The sequence below is a fragment of the Nerophis lumbriciformis genome, linkage group LG07 (genome assembly GCF_033978685.3).
Source record: "Nerophis lumbriciformis linkage group LG07, RoL_Nlum_v2.1, whole genome shotgun sequence".
In the NCBI taxonomy this organism is placed as follows: domain Eukaryota; kingdom Metazoa; phylum Chordata; class Actinopteri; order Syngnathiformes; family Syngnathidae; genus Nerophis; species Nerophis lumbriciformis.
In genome coordinates this window covers 27,462,501-27,484,680 of record NC_084554.2, presented here as the reverse complement: position 1 = coordinate 27,484,680, position 22,180 = coordinate 27,462,501, and the positions used below count along the sequence as shown (strand labels likewise).

The window sequence follows — 22,180 nt, the reverse complement described above, 5'->3', positions numbered from 1 at the left end:
AAATGTAAGTAATTAATTAAATATTTATGTCATTTTGTCCCATTTTGCCCTCCATAATTTGTTGGAGTACTTCAATTTGTGTTAAATATAATCAAGTGTAACTTTAAATAATTCACTTTGTGAACATTTGTTTTGAAATGAGAACATTTTGCACTTGCGATGATTGAAAAGAGCAAAGTGACATTTGAAGATAACCAATATCTTTATTTACTATGACAACCACACCCAATAGCAAACTCCAGTTGAAACGATTGAACATTAAACTCAAGAAAAAAATAAGAAGGGAGAGTAAAGATAAAACTCTTTTGAATGAACATAATTCGTAATTCTTGGCAAAGTGAATGTTTTTTCCTGAATATTAGTGTTGCAACTAATGAGTGCAAGGCGTGTGTATTGATATGTGTAGGATTACAATATTAATAATGATATCTCCTTTAAATTTCTGCTGTTTTTTGGCTATAGGGCTTTCTTTTGGCTTGTTATTAAACGTACACCCTGCTATGTTAAACTTGTATGAAGGAAAAAACACGCTGTCTGTTGCTTTTTCAAATATATTCTCCAGAGGGATTTGGCTTATTAGCTGCTGAAAATATGAACTGTGGAAAAATATGTGATGGTGGTAGGTGTTAAGAGGCACTGCTGGATTATTAAGATTTGTGTTGTTGTTGTTGTTAAAAGCAGGGTGAGTGAGTGTGCATATCATATTGTTATGAAAAGAATGCAAAAGGTAAACATAGTTATTTCCTGCATTAGGATATCTTATCTTACAGTATATTTATAACCTTCAACACCTCATATCATGCTGGATACTATGTTTGAGTAAATGTGCAAATAATTACATGATTAAGTACTTTGAATTTGTGTGGGCTACTTGGCTGGAATGTTTGTTGATAGTCTTAAAGAAGGTGATTGTAAATTAGTGGCCTCTTTTATGTGATCAATTATGAAACAATCTTACATGTTAGCATAGAACGACAGCCAACAATAGCACTTAAGACTCACAAAAAAAATAGGAGACAAAAGTGCACGATTATTAGTGCAGCACCGATGCAGGGCAGGTGTAACTAGGGGTTTATAAAACGGCCATACTGCTATTATTAGGCTTCTGTTGCAGACAAATCGCACATCATACAACAGTACAACAGAAAAAAAGGACATCTGTGCCTGGCGGAATATGAATACATATAAATATATATATAGATATACATATACCTATATCTATATATATATTTATATATATAGATTGTGTTCGATTGGGAAGGCTGGCTTCATAGCCGCAGCGGTATGAGCTTTTTGGCTCACTTGCGGGGCTGATGGATGTGCTGGTTGATGTGCTGAGAGGGGGGCAGCTTGGGGATGCAAGGCTGAGGCTTCTGGTGCGCCACCTGGGCAGCAGCCGGGGTGAAGTCCTTATCGCCCTGGACACAAACAGGCCGCCAACAGGACATCAATTGACGCATTGTCTGTGTAGAAAACACGCGGGCATGTGGAGGAGGGGTTGAAATGTTGGGGGGGAACTTTGAGGGCAAACTCAAAGCGCAAAGACCCATTGCATTGAAAAGTTTCCGTTCGGGGAGTGGCTATATAGGAGTGTTGGGGTTGCAACAATAAATGTTATCAGGAAATAATAAATATTACTGTATTTTCTGACGATAGAGCGGACCGGTATATAAGCCGCAGATATATACGTTAAGAAATTTGTTATTTAAGTTTACATATCTTAATTGTTTCCAAACGGTGTCAGTAACACGGCAGTAAAACGTATGCTCAAACAAAACAGAAGTCATTGTCATAGACCCACTAGCTACAAAAGCTAGCACTCCAATCAACTAAACAGACTCAATAACTGCACGGTGACATTATGGTGAAACTGAAACAATACCAAAATAATGCAGTTGTAAATTAATAAAACACAGAACCTCGTAAATGTGTTAGCATGTTACCTAATACTAACGATGCTAGCTTTATTACATTACGATAGCACCTACAAGAATACATTAAAAAAACTCCTACAGACATCACATAGTGCTTGGAGTGATGAGGGAAGAATCCAGGTGAGCAGAAACACTGTGGACGACAAGGCGACGAAACGACACTTGTACTTCCTGCACGAAACGGAAGGAAATACTGGACTGCAGACGTTCAGCCCACAGCACCTGCACTGAGTGAACTTGTCCAAAAGATGGCGCCATAGCACAAACAATAACAGACCTTTTCAGTGTCTCTGCTTGTGTTTAATGATCACTATTTGTTCAAAACAAAACATTATGGCCGTTAGCAAAGAAAAATGTATAAATACTAGGGATGTCCGATAATGGCTTTTTGCCGATATCCGATATTCCGATATTGTCCAACTCTTTAATTACCGATACCGATATCAACCGATGCCGATATCAACTGATATATGCAGTCGTGGAATTAACACATTATTATGCCTAATTTGGACAACCAGGTATGGTGAACATAAATAAATTAAAAATATTTTCTTGAATAAAACAGAAAGTAAAATAATATAAAAACAGTTACATAGAAACTAGTAATGAATGAAAATTAGTAAAATTAACTGTTAAAGGTTAGTACTATTAGTGGACCAGCAGCACGCACAATCATGTGTGCTTACGGACTGTATCCCTTGCAGACTGTATTGTTATATATTGATATATAATGTAGGAACCAGAATATTAACAACAAAAAGAAACAACCCTTTTGTGTGAATGAGTGTGAATGAGTATAAATGGGGGAGGGAGGTTTTTTGGGTTGGTGCACTAATTGTAAGTGTATCTTGTGTTTTTTATGTTGATTTAATAAAAAAAATAAAAAAATAAAAAAAAGATACCGATAATAAAAAAAACGATACCGATAATTTCCGATATTACATTTTTACGCATTTATCGGCGACATCTCTAATAAATACCGTATTTTTCGGAGTATAAGTCGCACCGGCCGAAAATGCATAATAAAGAAGGGAAAAAACATATATAAGTCGCATTTTTGGGGGAAATGTATTTGATAAAACCCAACACCAAGAATAGACATTTGAAAGGCAATTTAAAATAAATAAAGAATAGTGAACAACAGGCTGAATAAGTGTACGTTATATGACGCATAAATAACCAACTGAGAACGTGCCTGGTATGTTAACGTAACATATTATGGTAACAGTCATTCAAATAACTATAACATATAGAACATGCTATACGTTTACCAAACAATCTGTCACTCCTAATCGCTAAATCCGATGAAATCTTATACGTCTAGTCTCTTACGTGTATGAGCTAAATAATATTATTTGATATTTTATGGTAATGTGTTAGTAATTTCACACATAAGTCGCTCCTGAGTATAAGACACACCCCCGGCCAAACTATGAAAAAAACTGCGATTTATAGTAAATACGGTAATCAGCACCGTTTTATAATCCGAAGGGTACAAAGCATAGAAATAAAGTAGCGGCTTATAGTCTGAAATTTACGGTTGTTTGTGGGGAAAAAAAGTAATTTCAACAAATCAATAACGAGGGATATTTTGATTAGTGATTTATTGACAACATTCAAAGTGTGTAAAATCTCAAATCTGTCTTCTGCTGCGCAGCCTCAATCTCTTAGCGATAAAAAAACAAAACGCCCATAAGCAGCCTTGCCACTAAAGCTCACTTGTTTGAAAAGAAATGCAGAATTTTTATTAAAAAACATTAATTTTTTTTCATTTACAGTTAGTTGCCAGAAGTGAACTCCTTTCTTCTTTTTTCTCTTTTCCTTTCTGCTTGATCTTCCTCTCTCTAATCTTCTTTGCTCCACTTTTCTTTTCTCACAAACATTACGAGGATGTACAGTAACTCTAAAATATGCGTTATTCTAGAATTAAATTGTTTGATCGCGTTGAAAAGATAATAAAACGCATCTTTGTTCTGATAATAAACCCTAGCACGGCGCTTATCTGCCATGTTTGCTTCATGTTGGAGTGTCTGTGAACGCAGCATGCCACTGAGTGCGTAGGCGGCTCCAAACATCTACAGTGTGTTTCTTTTATTTACAGCCAATTCCACAGCTAACTGCAAGGAATGATGCCTTTGACCTTAAATTACCCTTCTCCTCTTTTCTGAGGCTTAAAGCCTCCATCTCATTCCAACTGATGTGTGCGTGTCTGCGCGTGTGCGTGCGTGCGTGTGTGTGTGTGTGTGTGTGTGTGTGTGTGTGTGTGTGTGTGTGTGTGTGTAAGAGAGACAAACAAACACTATCTCTGCAATACAGTGGATATAGGAGTGTTTGGCAAAGCTCAGACAGTAAATGCAAAAAGAGGATACTTTAAAAAAAAAAAAAAAACTGAATTGGATTTAAATACCGGTAATGTAAAATATTTTTGTGGAAAATTTGAGACGGAAATAAATCCCTCTCACCTTCACAAGGCTGCAAGAGATGAACGTGTTTGCTTTTTCTTACTTTTTAGTTGAATTATTCACACTGAACATATGTTGCGCAGCAATAATAGACAATAAAATTGACCTAAAGTTTTGGTATTTTAACTGTCAAGAGACAAAAATATGTAATCGCGATGTTCACAGTTAGTTCGTAGTTAACTCAAAATTAATCGTGAAAATTTGCAGATATATATTTTTTATCATTAATAAGCGAACTCGAGACAGATAATTTTCAAGTTTTTATTACCATGACTGGACAATTAGTTTGCTTTAATGAAATATTCTTTAAACATTATGCTATTTTAAACAGCTAAACAAAAAAAGGACAAACACGGTTTTAATGACAAGAAAAAATACCTGGTGCATTGGTGTCTTGTCAGATTTTGTACTTTGTAGTGAATGTGTACTGCTGCTGTACAAGCACTTGCATTCAATGGAAAGAGCTAAACCATGTTTTGATACCAAAACTACAAGGAATACTACAAAATTACACTTCATTCACTGTGTAGAAAAAAAGATCAGTCAGAATAATACATAACGTTGGATATAGAGAACATATAAATTAAACTATTCATGAAATCCAGATTATTGAAATTCAATGATTTGGTACATTTGCAAACAGCTAAAATTATGGACAATGCAAACTAACCTGCTACCCAAAAATATACAACAGTTCTTCTCAACAAAAGAGGAGAAATTTAACCTTAGAGAAAAGTCTAACTTAAAACATTTGTATACACGTACATATTTAGCATATCAGTATAGGGAATTCAATTATGGAATGGATTAAGTAAAGAAATCAAACAATGTACTAATATGATCGAGTTTAACAGGCTGTTCAAATAATGTGTTTACAATGTACAAAGAAGAAGAATTTTATGATAAACGTCATGAATTTATAGAAAATTAAACATTATCCATTTCATTAAGCGAATTATAACTGAACTACTTATGAGAAGAACTGATGTATTTAGAACCCGTTGATGTAAATTGAGTACAAATTGAGAACAGGAAGTATGTGTTAGTAATTGCTATGAAGTGAAAAAGGGGGAGGATTAGATAAGCCTTGCTTCTTCCTACTCTTTTTGGACATGTTGTAAAGAAAATATGTGATGTATCATATTGATACTGTACTACATGTTTGAAAAAAATTTCAACCAACCTGTTTCAAGCATTAATAACACAAAAAGTGGATTGTTACGAAGATGTTTGATAATCCATCCATCTTCTACCGCTTGTCAGGGGGTCAGGGTGTGGTTGGAGCCTATTGCAGCTGCATTCAGGCAGAAGGCGAGGTACACACTCGTTGCCCAACTTGTTACCCAAGTTGCAGGGCCAACACAGAGACAGACAGACAGACAACATTCACACACGAGGGCCGATTTAGTGTTGCCAATCAACCTATCCCCAGCTGCATGTCTTCGGAGGTGGGAGGAAGCCGGAGTAGCCGGAGGGAACCCACGCAGTCACGGGGAGAACACGCAAACTCCACACACGGAGATCGAACACAGGACCTTCTTATTGTGAGGCACACGCACAAACCGCTGTTACACTGTGTTGTATGGTAATGTATTCTGATATTTGTACCTCAATAAATGCTTTTGATATTCTGTACATTACATGTTGTACAAGGTAATATTATTCATAGCTCTGTATGAAAATGTTTTAATCTTCTCTAGTATAATATTCAGCCGGCTAAACATTCAGTAAGTGCGGACTATCACTCAGAACAGCTTATAAAAAAATATACACTCTTTTTCAATCTGCCAAAAAACATTTATTTCGGTAGAAATATCACGGACTACATTACAAAACACATTTTTAATTTTTTACGGTACTTAGACCGGCTGTAATGTGTAGCGCTATTACTGTGAAGCCGGAAGTGTGTGATCGATTTAAGAAGAGGGGTTTTGACATTTTTTGACATTGTGACGAGTATAAACAATATTAAAGACTTTCTGCCTCAGTCTGTCCTTTCTGCTGAGCTTTCACCCCATCTTACTAAAGCAGTTGGTGTAACAATCTACATTTTATGTTATTAATGCACTCAATTGTAATGCAAACACGGAAGTGAAGCTCCATCTCTCTGCAAGCAGCAAAGCGTGCCAGCATGTGTTCACTCCAATGATGTCGTCTCACGGCGATCAAAGATAAAATAGTCTTTGCCATGGCTTTGGACCTGGTAATTCCATAATGTAACCTTTTCTTTGTGCATTTATTTCTACTTGCTATTTCCCCGCTTAACGGTAACTGAGCGCCATTACATTTTCACACAATGCGGAATGAATAGAGGGTAAAAAAGGGGTCAAGACGCATGCGTGTTAAATTATGCTTTAAAAAAAGTTGTGCCGTTAAAGGAGTTTAAAGTTACGTGTTATCGTGTTTACTTTGGCAGCACTAATTTTAACATTTTGTTACAGCATGATGCAAACTACAACCACAACAATAAACTAGGTCTGCCAACGTTGACGCACTAATAACAAGTTAAAAAATATATATACCGTATTTTCCGCACTATAAGGCGCACCGGATTATTAGCCGCACCTTCTATGAATTACATATTTCATAATTTTGTCCACCAATAAGCCGCCCCGGACTAAAAGCCGCGCCTACGCTGCGCTAAAGTGAATGTCAAAAAAACGCTGCGCTAAAGTGAATGTCAAAAAAACAGTCAGATAGTTCAGTCAAACTTTAATAATATATTGAAAACCAGCGTTCTAACAACTCTGTCCCAAAATGTACGCAAATGTGCAATCACAAACATAGTAAAATTCAAAATGGTGTAGAGCAATAAATAGCAACATAATGTTGCTCGAACGTTAATGTCACAACACACAAAATAAACATAGCGCTCACCTTCTGAAGTTATTCTTCATTCGTAAATCCTTCGAATTCTTCGTCTTCGGTGTCCGAATTGAAAAGTTGCGCGAGCGTGGGATCCAAAAATGGCCGGCTCCGCCTCGTCGAAGTCATCGGATTCAGTGTCGCTGTTGTTGTGCAGCAGTTCTGTGAATCCTGCCTTCCGGAAAGCTCGGACCACAGTTGTGACCGAAACTATCTGCCCAGGCATTTACGATCCACTGGCAGATGTTGGCGTATGTCGACCGGCGCTATCTGCCCGTCTTAGTGAAGGTGTGTTCGCCTTCGGAGCTGTGTGAAAAAAGCCACCCGGCCTCTTCGCGTAAACTTCCCTTAACCACTCGCTCATCTTTTCTTCATCCATCCATCCCTTCGAGTTAGCTTTTATGATGACGCCGGCTGGAAAGGTCTCTTTTGGATGGGTGGAAGTTAGCATGGCAAGCTAGAACCACAGTGAAGGATGACTCCTCATTCCCTGTGGTGCGAATATTCACCGTACGTGCTCCCGTTCCACAGTGCAGTTCACAGGAATATCAGTTGCTGTGAAATACGGTAGTAATCCGTGTGCGGATGGAGAGATTGCGTCTTTTTATGAACCGGATCCTTGTCCTTTGTAGGAGCCATTTTGTGGTCTTTACAGATGTAAACAGGAAATGAAACGTACGGTGATATCCGCGCGTTTTTTCTTCTTCTTCCGGGGGCGGGTGAAGCGCTTCCTGTTCTATGGGGGCGGGTGCTTTCCTTGGCGGTTGCTTGCGTAGAAGAAGAAGCGCTTCCTGTTCTACCGGGAAAAAAGATGGCGGCTGTTTACCGAAGTTGCGAGACCGAAACTTTATGAAAATGAATCGTAATAAAGCGCACCGGGTTATTAGGCGCACTGTCAGCTTTTGAGAAAAATTGTGGTTTTTAGATGCGCCTTATAGTGCGGAAAATACGGTACTTTAATCGCACACACTTCTAATTTCCTGTGTGACCCTCAGTCCATACTGTAACATTGGAAAAGCAGCAGTGTTACAGCTCATGTTGAGCGAGCAGGAATAGACAAAGAAAATAAATGAGCTTCAAAGCACTGGCAGGTCGCTCTCTCCACAAGACCAGTTATTTACATCTACTTACTGTTGCTGTGAGTTGAGTTATCACCGGAGTAAGTGGAGCCACATTTAACTGATGCAGAAAGCAAAGGCAACACAACCAACGTACTTTCAACAGCAAATATTAAATATCGGTGGCAACAGCTTTAATTTTACGACCGATTAATATTGTGAAAGAGAAGGACTGCTTGAAATAATCACATATTTTTACTGCTATGAAGACAAAGATGCCACTTGGCTAAAGGCAGTTACACACGTGTGCTGTTACACAGCAGGTAACTTATTGTCATTAAAAATAGGCTCGTTTTTAAATTGAGCTTGTGTCACGAGCATGTGTGAGACCCTATATTTGTTTGTCTGAGAGCAAGTGTGTGTCTAAAAAAAGAGTGTGTGTGTGTACAACGGTTTGAAAAGCTTAAAAGAACAAACATTTACATAAAGAAAACAATCTGTCTAGTCCCATGTTAATAGTATTAAAAACTTGAAAATTAACCGTTTAAGGCACATTTATTCAAGAGTAACTTCCGTGATTAATTATGAGTTAACTATAGACAAAATACTATTAATCTCGATTACATTTTAATCGTTTGACAGCCCTATAATACAAATATTGTTCAATTAATACATCTCTATCAATGTCAATCAAAAACGTCCTCTGTGCTTTGAAAAGGAACATGCTATTATAGTGCTTTAATTCCTTTGTTATTTACTTACTGTTGTAATGTTTTATTGAGCATCACTACTATCCATCTTAAAAAGAAATTGCACTTTTTTTGGGGAATGTTTCCTATCGTTTACAATCCTTATGAGAGACAAGAAGACAAAAGGTTTTGGGTTTTTCTGCATTGTAATTTGTAATAATCGGCTCGGTCTCGGACTTATATTTGTAGTAAAAAATTAACTGCAACAAAACGTATCCTTTTCTTTATTAGCGTCACTATCACAGCAGCATGGCACTCATGTCAATCAAGTAGGTTACTTACCAATGCACGAATAAGTCCAACTTAGTCTTTCGCGGATTAATGCTTAATTTGTGGACCCTTCAGATGTAAAGACATGATGTGTAAGACAATCTTTTCTTCTCTAAATACCGGAAGTGTCAAAGGATGTGGGGTTGAGCAGTAACGTCTTGGTGATGATGAATGGTTTAAATCTTTCAAAACATTTTTTTTAAGAGTGTATGAATCCACTCCATCCCATTTTAATTATTTTTTCATGATCGCTTTTATATTTGTATCTAAACCTTTCAAAATATGCCCAAATTTGCACTGATGCAGGTAAATAAGCAGTAGTCTAATGTAGGGCTGGGCCATATAAAAGAAAATATACTCGATATATCGCGTGTTTGTCTCTGTGCGATATAGAAAATGACTATATCGTGATATTCGAGTATACGTTCTCACGCAGTTGCTTTTAGCTGCGGGCATTACACTTCAGGCGTTTCTCACTCTTTCCTGTCTCTCCTTCTCACAGAGACATAAAACAAACGCACCTTCTTACATACGTCACATACTGCATGCTCTCGCAGAGCAGAGAGGTAGCGGCATGGGTAACATTAGCTGTGATGCTAACGGAGCGGTGCGAGTGGTAATACGAGAGAAAGAAGGTGCGATTCTGGTAACAAATGAAGGAAGAATTAATTCCCAAGAAAAACAGCACGGGGTCCATCGTCTGGCGGTGGTTTGGCTTCAAGCGAGAAGATGTTGAACAAACAACAGTAATATGTCAAGTAAAAGCGGTGCTACAAAAAGTAGCAGCACTGCTAATGTGTAGCACCATTTGAAAAGTCACCCGCTAGAGAATGAAAAGTGCTTGAAACTCCGCATGTCAACATCTCCGCCGGTACCACACCAACATAATGCCCAAGCAACCATTTCCACATCAACACCGTATGAAAAAAATAGTCAACAACAGAAGGAGATAACGTCCGCAGTAACCTACCACATAGCGAAGGACATACCGGTACACTATTTGATTTCCTATTATGCAGCTCATTTTTATTTGACAGTTATTGAAATATCTTGTGTGACATCATGCACAAAAGTGCACTTTATCTGTTTTTAACTATTGTAGTGGCGTTCTGTACAAAAAGTGCACTTTAATTTAGTGTTGTTTTGATAAGTCATCTTAGTGACATCATGCACAAAAGTGCACTAATAGCTTGTTTTAAAATGTCCATGATAGTCTTGCACTTTCTGTTTTGAAATTACATGAATGTTTGTGCCACTGCTTAACTGTTTAATAAATACAGTTTTGGTAAATTGACTTAGTTGTGATTTCCCTCTCTGCATGAAAGTTTAAAATGAGCATATATGAATGCAGTATGAACAATAATGTTTTAATGTACACACATAGAATCATCATACTGGTGTGGTTATATGCATCAAGTGTTCATTCAAGGCTAAGGCAAAATATCGAGATAGATATCTTGTATCGTGACATGGCCTAAAAATATCGAGATATTAACAAAAGACCATATCGCCCAGCCCTAGTCTAATAGGACTCTAGACCATTGCCTAAAACCTGGATTTGCCCCTTGGTCACATGCTTGCAACCCAGCAGTGTAGGTGTACTAACAATAGCATGATGTGCTGCATAATCAATATTATAGTGACTCACTCGATGGACAGTTGTGAGTTTGTTCAAACTGGCCGGGGACATTTTTTCCGGTTTAGTTTGGTTAAGCACGACATTTATTCCGGCATAGCTTGGCTCCAAGTTCCACGTTTACAGCGTCAAGTCATGCCGAACTAACTCTCTCGGCTTCCGTCTGCTCCAATGTTTCCCACTCTTTTCATGCTCGCTTCTAGAACCAGGAGTTAATCCTCCGTATATTCAGGTTAAAAAAAGATAAGGTTGTGAATCCTCATTTGTCCAAAAATAGTCGTCTTCATAGTCTGTTACCATGTCTGCCATGATTACAACACACTCGTGTTTGTTTTTGGAAGTAGGAAAACACATTTGTTGCGGGTGTTGCTATGGAAAAGGAAATAAATGTGCTGAGGAAATAAGTTCTGGTAATGCATAAAATGACCAAAAATACTGTAAATAGTGTGCATATAAAACATTGCTATGAACGTATCCGTTACTACAATAGACATACTTGCAGTGTGTATATAAAACAATGGAGGGTTTTAAAGTTGTTTTAGAGGGCTTTCAAACCTTTTTTTAATCTTTAAAATAAATAAAAAAAGACATAAGTGTTCTTGTCTTTCAATTGTGAGCGATAGGAAAAAAATCCAATCCAAAATGCAGTTCCCCTTTAAAACACTTATCTCTTCACAACTGGTAGTACAAAAGAGTGTGAGTGAGTGTGTGTGTGTTACCTTTGTAACTACTCCAGACACAATCACAGGAACTTTAGGTGGGCTGAAAAAGAAAAATAGGAGAAAATATAAATAAGCACAAAACATTAGGTAGACTTGAGAACCAGAGCTTTAAATGTGTATGTGCCCTTATAGTCGAATCATCTGAAAGAGGGTTACTGTTTAAACATACACCTTGGCTACATTTAAACAGATAACAATCAAAACCAAAGTTGTCTGACAACACTCCACCGACAGTTGTACTCTTTAGCGCATGCACACACACACACAAACACAAACACGAGGCTTGTGCAAAATTCTGAGTTTAATTGTAACTGAATTCTAAAATAATTACATGAATTTGAATTGCATTTGTAAACCGGAAGTCAAATTGTAATTCAAACTCAAATTAAATAAAGGAGAAATTAAATTGACTGTTTAACATATTACATAATAATATTATAGTGGTAGCCCACCTTAAGAGTGTTTTGAATTAAGAGCTGTGTGTTATGCTATGTCAATTTTATGCTGTATGTTACAAACAACAATTTTAGTTACAAACATCCCTGTAATTAGTTGGCATGGAAAATGTCCAAGTGAACCCCGATAGATTCGACAAAGATATCTGGACTTACTCGCTAGCATTAGCTTATAGAGATCAGATATAGAGATTGACATAATTTAGTTGTTATACCATTGGAAGAACATGAGTGAGCAAAAAGGACAGTGATGAGAAAAAAGTGGTTTATATAGATTGAATTAAAGAAATAAATCATCCACAACATGACCGGGAGTATAGCCAACTTGGCGAAGAAATTTGAGCGTTTCACTGTTAGTTTGCACCATACTGAAGCAGAATGAGTCTAAAGAGAGCCAAAGACGTTAAAATAATATCTAAACGGCAGACATTGATTCACGAAAATATGGAAAAGCTGTTGGTGTGTTTGCCAGAGAAGCAACTGGAACGAGGATACCATAGAAGTCCAATCTCTAAATGATGTACATTATTGTTACATCATTTTATAAAACTACTGTAGTTGTTTGTACTACATTCTGTTGTATTGTTTTCATACAATAATTATTTTTTTGTTTTGTTTGTTTTTCTCTTTAAAAGGCATCTGACATGTTAACGTTGTGAGGTTGTTTTTTTTTTGGGGGGGGGGGGGCGCAAGCACCAATTTCAGTTAATTTGAACGAGCAATGTTGATTTGTGATACAAAAGTTTTGAGTTAATAGCGCCGTCGCAAAACCAATTGTTTAATTAGTTTTGCGACGGCGCTATTAACTTGGTAAGCAGAGGTACTACTGTACTATGAATCTCATGTACACATTACATTTTAATTACAGCAATTGTATTTACATTTAGGAGTACAAGCATCTTTTCTAAACCAGATAATTTAACGTGATTAGGTCAACTTTAAAGTATGCTGTGAAATGGAGTGAATTTTAGTGTTTGTGTTTTAATACAGAGACCATCTTTACTGTTTCTGTTACCTTGCTAAAATGTATTTTGATGAACTACGATTAATTTAATTTCACTTCCTGTAATTTAAATTCAATATCCAGTGCGATGGAGCCAATTCTTTAAATGAATTGGTTTTCTAAAGTGGGAATTTTGCACATGCCTAATGCACACGCGCACACACAAGGTCCAAGGGCCTTAAATAGTATCTATTAATTTTGGCCAAACTCCAGTGCTCTCAGATCCTGAATGTTAGAAGGAGGTAGTATAGTTGGGGAATACTCTTGGGCTATGGGAGTGAAAAAAGTGACAAGGGAAGAAAAAAGGTGGGCTAAAAACAAAACAAAAAATACGTTTCAGGGCACATGAAGGAGAAACGGGATGGGATAAAGGGAGGCAAGAAGGCAGGGAAAGACATAAGGAGCCAAACACCTTTACACTAATAATAATAGATCCTGCAGTGAGGGAAACAAAGATGGAGGAGGGCGAGCATGGACAAAAAGAAAGGGATGGAGGAAGACAAAAAGAGGGAGAGCGCGCTCGGAATCGACCTTGTGTGACAAACGAGCGACGGGGTCCGATTTTTTTTTTTTTACAGCGTGGTCACCCTATAGTTACAGTGAACGCCTTTAAAAGTCACCCCAAAGACTCGAGCACCAGACTAACAATTTTATAAGTTTGGAGTACAGTATTTATGAGGTGTGAGTAGACGCACACTCTGAGACAATCATAACTAGTTCATCCCATTATTGACTAGTATTCTGATACTAAAGTTAAAATATGTTTCTAAGCCCTGAAAAGTGGCCGTGGCTTGGCTGAAGTAGAGGGTGAGAGCCTGCAGGGGGCAGCACAGAGCTGTATGGAGGGTCCTGCCTTAGGAGAGACCAAGGAGGGTAAAACAAGAAGGGAGGAGACTAATTGTACACGCAAAGGCAGGGAATGTGTTGTAATATAGGCATTCTTTGTAAAGCCGCAATACCACACCTCCCATCTCCCCGCGTTTCAGCAGTGCAGGAAATGTGTTGCTGTGGGCGAGGTGGTGGTTGCTATAGAAACAAATGCCTGCCACATCATCTCTTCCTCTCTCTCAATTTAACTTTGTTTTTTTCCACCTTGAGCATACACAGTTGTGGGCAAGTTGCAAAATGTAAAAAAAACAAACTAAAATGAAACTGAAGTGGGTTTACATGAGTTTTTAAAATGGAAGTAATAGGGATGTAACAATATCAAACTTTCTTGGTACAATATTGTCACTGTATTAAGGACACGGTACGATATTATTACTTCCATCCATCCATTTTCTACCGCTGGTCCCTCTCGGGGTTGCGTGGGTGCTGGAGCCTGTCCCAGCTGTGCTCAGGCGGAAGGCGGGGTACACCCTGGACAAGTCTCCACCTCATCGCAGGGCCAACACAGATAGACAACATTCACACTCACATTTACACCTTTGGGCCATCGTTTATCCATAATTATCTTACAAGAAATGACAGGAATATAGAAAACTTCACCTGCAGTGTCCAGTATCCAGTATTTACTTTACACTCAAACTACTTTTTTTGCTAAAAAGTTGCTGAATTGATTTCAACTCACTTAATCGTTTCGGATCAAATTGTTCAAAATAAAAAAAGACATCGTTCCTGAATTGTATCAACAACCACAAATATTGAATCAAAGTTAAAACGGACCGTTACACCCCTACTTTTTTACTATACTAACAAGTTTTTTAGGTGCAAAGCATAGTACTGGAACGTCCACTGTTCCAGGCAAACATTAAAAAAAAATAAAACTTACAGTTGAGTGTCTTTAAAATGAAAATGTAAACATCCAGTGTAATAAGTGTAAAACAATAACGTACCGTTTAGTGTCTTTCAACTTTTACTTTCTGAGAAGCAGTGTCCCCTACATTAGAATTTTTTTATATAATTTTGGAAAATTGATTGTGATTATTGAATAATGTAAATACTTTAGAAATTGACGTTGGCTTCAAATATATTTTCTAGGTGTTGGTTTATCAAGTAGCTTCTCATGTTACTTGTATTTCCTTGTGTGCAGTATCCTCACTCCCCACCAGGCGCTTCCCCTCAATAGTGGTAAATGGTGACCGGCTTGGAAACGCTCGAGACAAAGTTGGTGCGCTTTGGTTTGCAATAAGCAGACTTGATTAACTTCAACAAAGAGCTTATGTTTTCGCCAGAGTTTGTTTGTCTGATTGTTAGTAACATAACTCAAAAAGTTATGGACGGACTTATGCTTACTCTTGTTCTCCCCTTTACGGCTGTCCACGCTCCCACCTTACCGGAACCGTGATGCGCAGAGGAATTTGGGAGATGCAGTTTATTTTTCAGACCGGCCAACACAAAAGTGCCAGAAAAAAAAAAAAAAAAGAAGTTATACCACCATGTTTCCGTTTGATACCGCCAGACGTCACGGGATAATTGTAAGGATTATGAAACAACAATACCGTTACATCCCTAGTAAGTAAACATCTCCACATCCAAATGCACATTAAATAGTATAACAAATTTAATAAAATTAGTAATGATGAATTCAGACTAGGGATGTCCCGATCCAGGTTTTTGCACTTCCGATCCGATACCGATATTGTTTTTGCATTTCCGATCCGATACCGATACTGACCGATACGATACTGACCGATACCGATACTGACCGATACTGGCCTATCCGAGCATGTATTAAAGTTTAAAGTTATTTAGCCTACTTAGTTGTCAGAATCATGTTGAAAAGGGTTTTAGTACTCTTGATAACAACTAGCCAGCTGAATTAGGGGAGTTTGAATAATACACAATGGTTGGTAACAAGAAACTGACCTGTTTATTCAAGGATAAACACAAAATAGACAAAATTATACATGACAAACAGAAATGGCATCATTGAACTAGGGGTGGGCGATATGGCCTTTTTTTTAATATTGCGATATTTTAAGGCCATATTGCGATACACAATATATATCTCGATATTTTGCCTCAGCCTTGAATGAACACTTGATGCATATAATCACAGCAGTATGATGATTCTATGTGTTTTGATTGATTGATTGAGACTTTTATTAGTAGGTTGCACAGTGAAGTACATATTCCATACAATTGACCACTAAATGGTAACACCCAAATAAGTTTTTCAACTTGTTTAAGTCGGGGTCCACTTAAATTGATTCATGATACAGATATATACTATCAGATATATACTATCATCATAATACATTCATCACACAAGATAATCACATTTAATTATTTGCATTATTTATAATCCAGGGTATGAAGGGGGGCGCCTAATGTAAGTGTCAAAAAGACAGCCAAAAGAGTTTGATATGAGAATAAATCTAAAGTTAAAATATAGGGTAGAAATGCACCCATTTGCAGAAAATGTAGTCTTGATTTTCAAAATGTTCTTCCAAGGCTTGCATGTCTACATTAAAACATTCTTCTTCATACTGCATTAATATATGCTACTTTTAAACTTTCATGCAGAGAAGGAAATCACAACTAAAAAAAAAATCACAAATTTTTTCATACGTTGTTCATGTGGAAAGTTTTGCCTCTGCATTTGGATGGTGTGGACGTGTGGCACCCAATGGAGATAAGCGTCTCGACAGACGTCACAATATTTGAACAATGATGACGAAAACTGTTGTCTCTGTCGTGTCCGTGTGTCGAAAATTATGCGCTTATTTTTTTATTTGATTTTGTGCATGGCATAGATTTGCCGTGCGCAGAGGACATTTGAGCAGGCGCGCACCTTAGCGGCTGCGCTAGCATCACAGCTAACGTTAGCCATGCCGCTACCTCGCTCTCTGCTGGGAGAGGACGTATACGTATGTGACGTATGACGTGACAGTATGTGACGTGTGTAAGAAGGTGCGCTCGCTGTCTGTGAGAGGGAGACACAGGAAAGAGTGAGAAGAGCCTGTCGTATAATGCCAGCAGCTAAAAGCAACTGCGTGAGAATTGTGGATGTGTTGAAGGTGTGCTGGAAAATGCAGAACTGATATTACGGAGCAGCAGAAAAGTGGAATGTATTATTTAAATCGGTGCATTGGAAAACACGGACCGGAGTTTTTTTTTAAAAACTGGATCTGGATCGGCATTTTCCCATGCCTTGCCGATACGCAATTTTTGGCAAATATCGGCAGCCGATCCGATCCAAATATCGGATCGGGACATCCCTAATTCAGACCCTTTAATTCTACTTCCCGTTTCGATTTCATTCACAGTCTGTTTAAGCGGCATAGTAACAGGGTCTAAATTACGTGTTTGCTGGCAGATAATGTCTTCAAAATGCATCATGACATCAACAACATTAAACAACCTAAAAAATGATTAATAGTCAAACTTGTAAAAACCTTATATCATATTTACATTCCATACCAAACATCCAACTCTCCTCTCCCTTAATATACACCCTGCTAAGCATAAACATCTCTCCTCTCTTTGCCCCATCTGTCCATCTGGGTTAGATTAGTTTCGGCAGGTGCTCCCCTGACTACAACGCTTCGCTTGCCGCAACTGATGTGAAATTTACCCACCAGCCACCTGCTAGATGTCCATCAGTGTGACTCATGGAGGGGACAGCGTGAGTGGGAGTTTTACTGATGGAGTACAACTACGGGTATATACACTCTTTTTTTTACGTTCTGAAATGTTATGTTTGGATTAAGAGACATAACACATGTGGGTCATAGTTATACATTTAATTTGTAGAGTCAATTATCCTGCTAGCAACTATTGCTCTTTAAAATACAACATTGACCATTAAAACCTTCAGTTGTGCACATTACTGCCCCCTGCTGTTTATATAAAGCATATCTTAAACTTTTTGAATGACATTAAATCACCAACCAAAAAATAGTCATACCTTCTCAAAACTGAAGAGAAAGATACATTGTTTACTGTTACATAAACAACGAGAATGACTAACCTAAAAGCAACTTTGCATTAGCTTCTAGCTTGCTAGCAAGGAAGCCAGATTGCGCTGAGGACTTTTCGCAGCCAAATTTTCAGGACACAGCTAGAATGTGTAAACATGCATTATCATGATATAACGATAGTATTAAAAGCTTTATCGTCGGACAAATGTATTTCATTTATACTGAACTTGTTTACTGTATATTGCGCAACCCAACTATCTATTACTCATTTAAATGATTTGGTTTTTGAGCACAAAGTCCTCATGTGTCTCGGGAATTATTCCTTGAATTTGTAAAAATTAACAAGAACCACAAAAAAAGTATTCGAGAAATATAAGTATTGATCTAATAATCACTCTCGCTCATATACTGATACTATGCTTGGCATTGACACTACAAATTTATTGATCAATTCACGCTCCAGGCACACCAACCACAAAACACAAACTGATGCTATCTCTTGTCCTTTCTTTATGTTTAGTTCTGCTATCAAACACTACTAATATAGTAGAGAATAAACTCTACTGCATCACAGAAAGTTTCTCAAACAAACAAACATTTTACAAAGTGATCACTGCAGACACGAGCATGGTCCGGTTGTATTTCACAAGATGATGAAAGAGCAGTTTCCTTTGACGTACTTTAGTTTTTTCCCTCACTTTATTACCTGTGTGAACCACTACTTTCGGGACTCTGTGAAAGGTATTCCCTATCTCTCTCTTTGAACTACTGGACAGCCAAGAACAGAACAGCAATACAGCATTTTATACTCAAATTCTACACTCACTCTAACTTGTTTTAATGCTACGCTCAATCTGCTTGATCACTGTGTCAATTAAGCCGCAAAGGACAAAAACGGATGTGACGTCAAATGCAACCATCCTATTAAAGTATAAATAAATGTATCTGAATTCATTTTCTTTTGGATGACTTTTTACTTTTTCTTCCTTATGACATTTGTAAAACAATGAAAATAAAATACAAAACAAAAAAAATATTCGATGAGCAAAGTACCAGAGGCTGGTAAAAGGGTAACTGTGCAGAATTCATAATTAACTTTCTCCACATTAGTATTCCTCACAGGGCCTTAGTCACTCTCTCCAGAGCTTAGCAGCCTACGCTAGCCTCCAGTATAATGTACGGAAAGAGGGGCGGTATATTGTGGCTTGTTACATAAGTGCAGTTTCCAGTTTGCCAGCATGACTGGAAATGACTGGCAAGGGTAGTCTGAGAGATCAACATTTTCCACTTAAAATCACTTATAAACGTCTGTAGGATGTGGGTATCCATGAAAAAGTGAAAATGAAAACAAAGGGTTAGAAGTTTTTGCTGTGAATCCATATTCGGTGAAGCAACACAATGAGGAAGTGCATATTGGTCAGGCAGGGATGACAGTCACACATCACCACACTATCAGTTCATGCTTAACTGATAATTATAATTTACATGCTTCAGTATGAGCAGTGCATGCAAACAACGTTCAATTAACTTGTGTATCTGTGTGACAAACGGACATTAGTTGCACCTAATGTATCTGGTGAATTGTGGGTGTGCAGAAAAATCCTTGACTGATTTAAAGCTCACTGCTGTGCACCGCGTGTTAGCTCTCATCAACACACAAACTGATAATGCAGCATGTGAATATGCCAACTGCACCAACTGCATATTGGATGCAACTTTACTTTTTTTAAATGTTGGAGCGGGATCATGCCTACAAAGTTCACTTATTAGTAAGGATACCATAACAAAAACAAGTTATGGTATGAATGGAAACATGGGTGTTGTTAAACTATTAAAATAAAGTAAAGTTGCCAATGGGCATCATCTCTTTTTTTAACTTATAGTGTAAAGACCCTCACCTGCTGCTCACATACTCCTCCTCATCTTCATCTTTCTGGGGTGGCGGCTCAGGGATAGCGGCCGCTTGGTGCTTCTGCACTATTCTCATGCCGCCTGCCTTCACTGCAATACAAACGTGCGCACACATTCCGATTTCAGTTCCAATAACAAAACCTCATCTGAAATTCTAGAATGTCGTTGGTGGTTTCCAAAAAATGCTTGCCAGACCCCCCACTCTATTTTTGGATATGAAACTTTTGAAAAAGAATGGTGACAATTTTAAACATAACACAGACATTTTCAAAACTGCTTATTAATGTAATTAAAAATAACCCAATCTAAACATTGTCAGTTTCAGTTTATTTTGAACATGCAAACAATACATTTAAAATGTAATACATGCCATATTTCTAGTTGTTTCATTACAGCAAATATTAAATACATAAAAAATAGACGTATAAACTAATACACAATAATTAAAGTTATCATAGTTAAATAGTTAAATGTATGGTTTACCTAGGAGATGAATGAGATAATTATTTTAAAGGTTCAAGATCTATATTATAATTCTTCTTCTTTATACTTTGTGAACACGTAATAGTTTAAAGAGTTTCTTAAACTGAATCATATTAGTACTTTGTTTGATTACCTTACTTAATCAGTTCCATAATTTAGTTCCACATACTGATATGTTAAATGCTTTAAGTGTTGTACGTGCATACAGATGTTTTAAATTAGATTTTCCTCTCAGGTTAAAATTCTCTTTAGTTGAGAAGAATTGTACATTATTGGGTATTATAGTTTGCTTTGTACATTTGCTCTGCAAAAATGTAACCCTGCTCATTTGTGCAGATCCCATTTATGATTGACTTTTCCCCACGAAAATTGTAATTAAAAATTTATAGTTTTTAAATTGTTGAAGTGAATTGTTATCTCATTGGGAATATTTGGGTTATGTCAAAAGTAGCAATCCTGATTCCTGACAACAGTCGTCTTTTGTTTATCGCGGCTAATTGGTTCCAGGCCTGTCCCTGGTAAAATAATTTTGGATTATTATCATTGATAAATTAAATATTTTCATAGTTAGACATAAAAAAAAATCAGTTAACGACCTTCTAAATATGTTTTTAACATTAACATCTAAACATGAAATAACTCCTTTAGTCACCCTTACACTGGTTTATGATATAATAGCCTTCAGTGTGTACAACTTGTGGGTATCGGGATGATCCTTCAAGTGTTCTGGGTAAATCCTTTTAGTTAGAACTGGGTTTCAATGTGCTAAAACCACAAGCTTGTGTTTTTTCTGCAAAAACTTGGTCAACATGACATTAACCGCGTCGTCAGCACTATTTCCTTGTTGTTGTCATTGCAGATTGCTCACGTTAAAGGCTCCAATGTCATGTGGAGCTGTGTTGTGAATGACGAAGTGCAACAACAGACTTAGCATTGCGCCTTGTTAGCATTAAGTGGTGCGCTGAAGTCCCATACAGTCCTGTTATATTGGTCTCACCATTACCTTTTGACATCACTCACATCAATGGCTCACCAATGTGGAGATGTATTATTGGTGAGCCAGGAATCAGAAATGAGGTGCGTAACAATTAAGTACTCTCTGCTTTACATGAAAGTAAACAGCCTTAAGGTGTTCAAAGACTCGAGCATACAGCCACATTGTAGTTTCCTGGGAAATGTACACGGAAAACTACATTTCGCACGGTCCCTGCGTGTTGTTTACATATTTAGTTTACTAACATTAACTGTTATCTAACTTTTTGAATGCTTAGGTAGAAAAATGCATAACGGTGTCACGTGTCACTTGGGTCGGAGTGAAAAATAAAAGCTGAGCAGTGTTTTGTCTGACACAAGTGCACAGAGCAGAGTCCACGCGGTCATAAAATTTGAGACCTGGCGCACAACCACTTTAAGCACGTGCAAACCTTTGCAAACTCTGTTTGACATAAAAATATGTTTGGGCCTTTACTGTGTCGCCGTGACACCAGAAGTGAGTGTTAAAACGGAAACTGAAGTCCTGCTTGGTGACTATCTTTTATCGATCGCCACAAGAACAAAATAATACATGTAATACATAGGACATAAATACACTGAACAAAAAGTTGTTGTGGCTTGTGCAGCCCTTTGAGACACTTGTGATTCAATCCCGGGCTCGGGATCTTTCTGTGTGGAGTTTGCATGTTCTCCCCGTGACTGCGTGGGTTCCCTCCGGGTACTCCGGCTTCCTCCCACCTCCAAAGACATGCACCTGGGAATAAGTTGATTGGC

The 22,180-nt window shown here is 37.6% G+C and overlaps 1 protein-coding gene across 1 annotated transcript in view; it reads right to left on the bottom strand.

The window, feature by feature from the left end:
- Positions 1-183: 183 nt before the first annotated feature.
- dap (death-associated protein) overlaps positions 184-22,180 on the bottom strand; it is a 23,802-nt gene continuing 1,805 nt past the window's right edge. The window contains exons 2-4 of the mRNA XM_061965551.2: positions 19,918-20,020; positions 11,694-11,736; positions 184-1,418 (exon numbers count right to left, since the gene is read on the bottom strand). Of these exons, the coding sequence (XP_061821535.1) occupies positions 1,299-1,418; positions 11,694-11,736; positions 19,918-20,020 (266 nt within the window). The 3' untranslated portion in view covers positions 184-1,298. The remainder of the gene's footprint in view (positions 1,419-11,693; positions 11,737-19,917; positions 20,021-22,180) is intronic.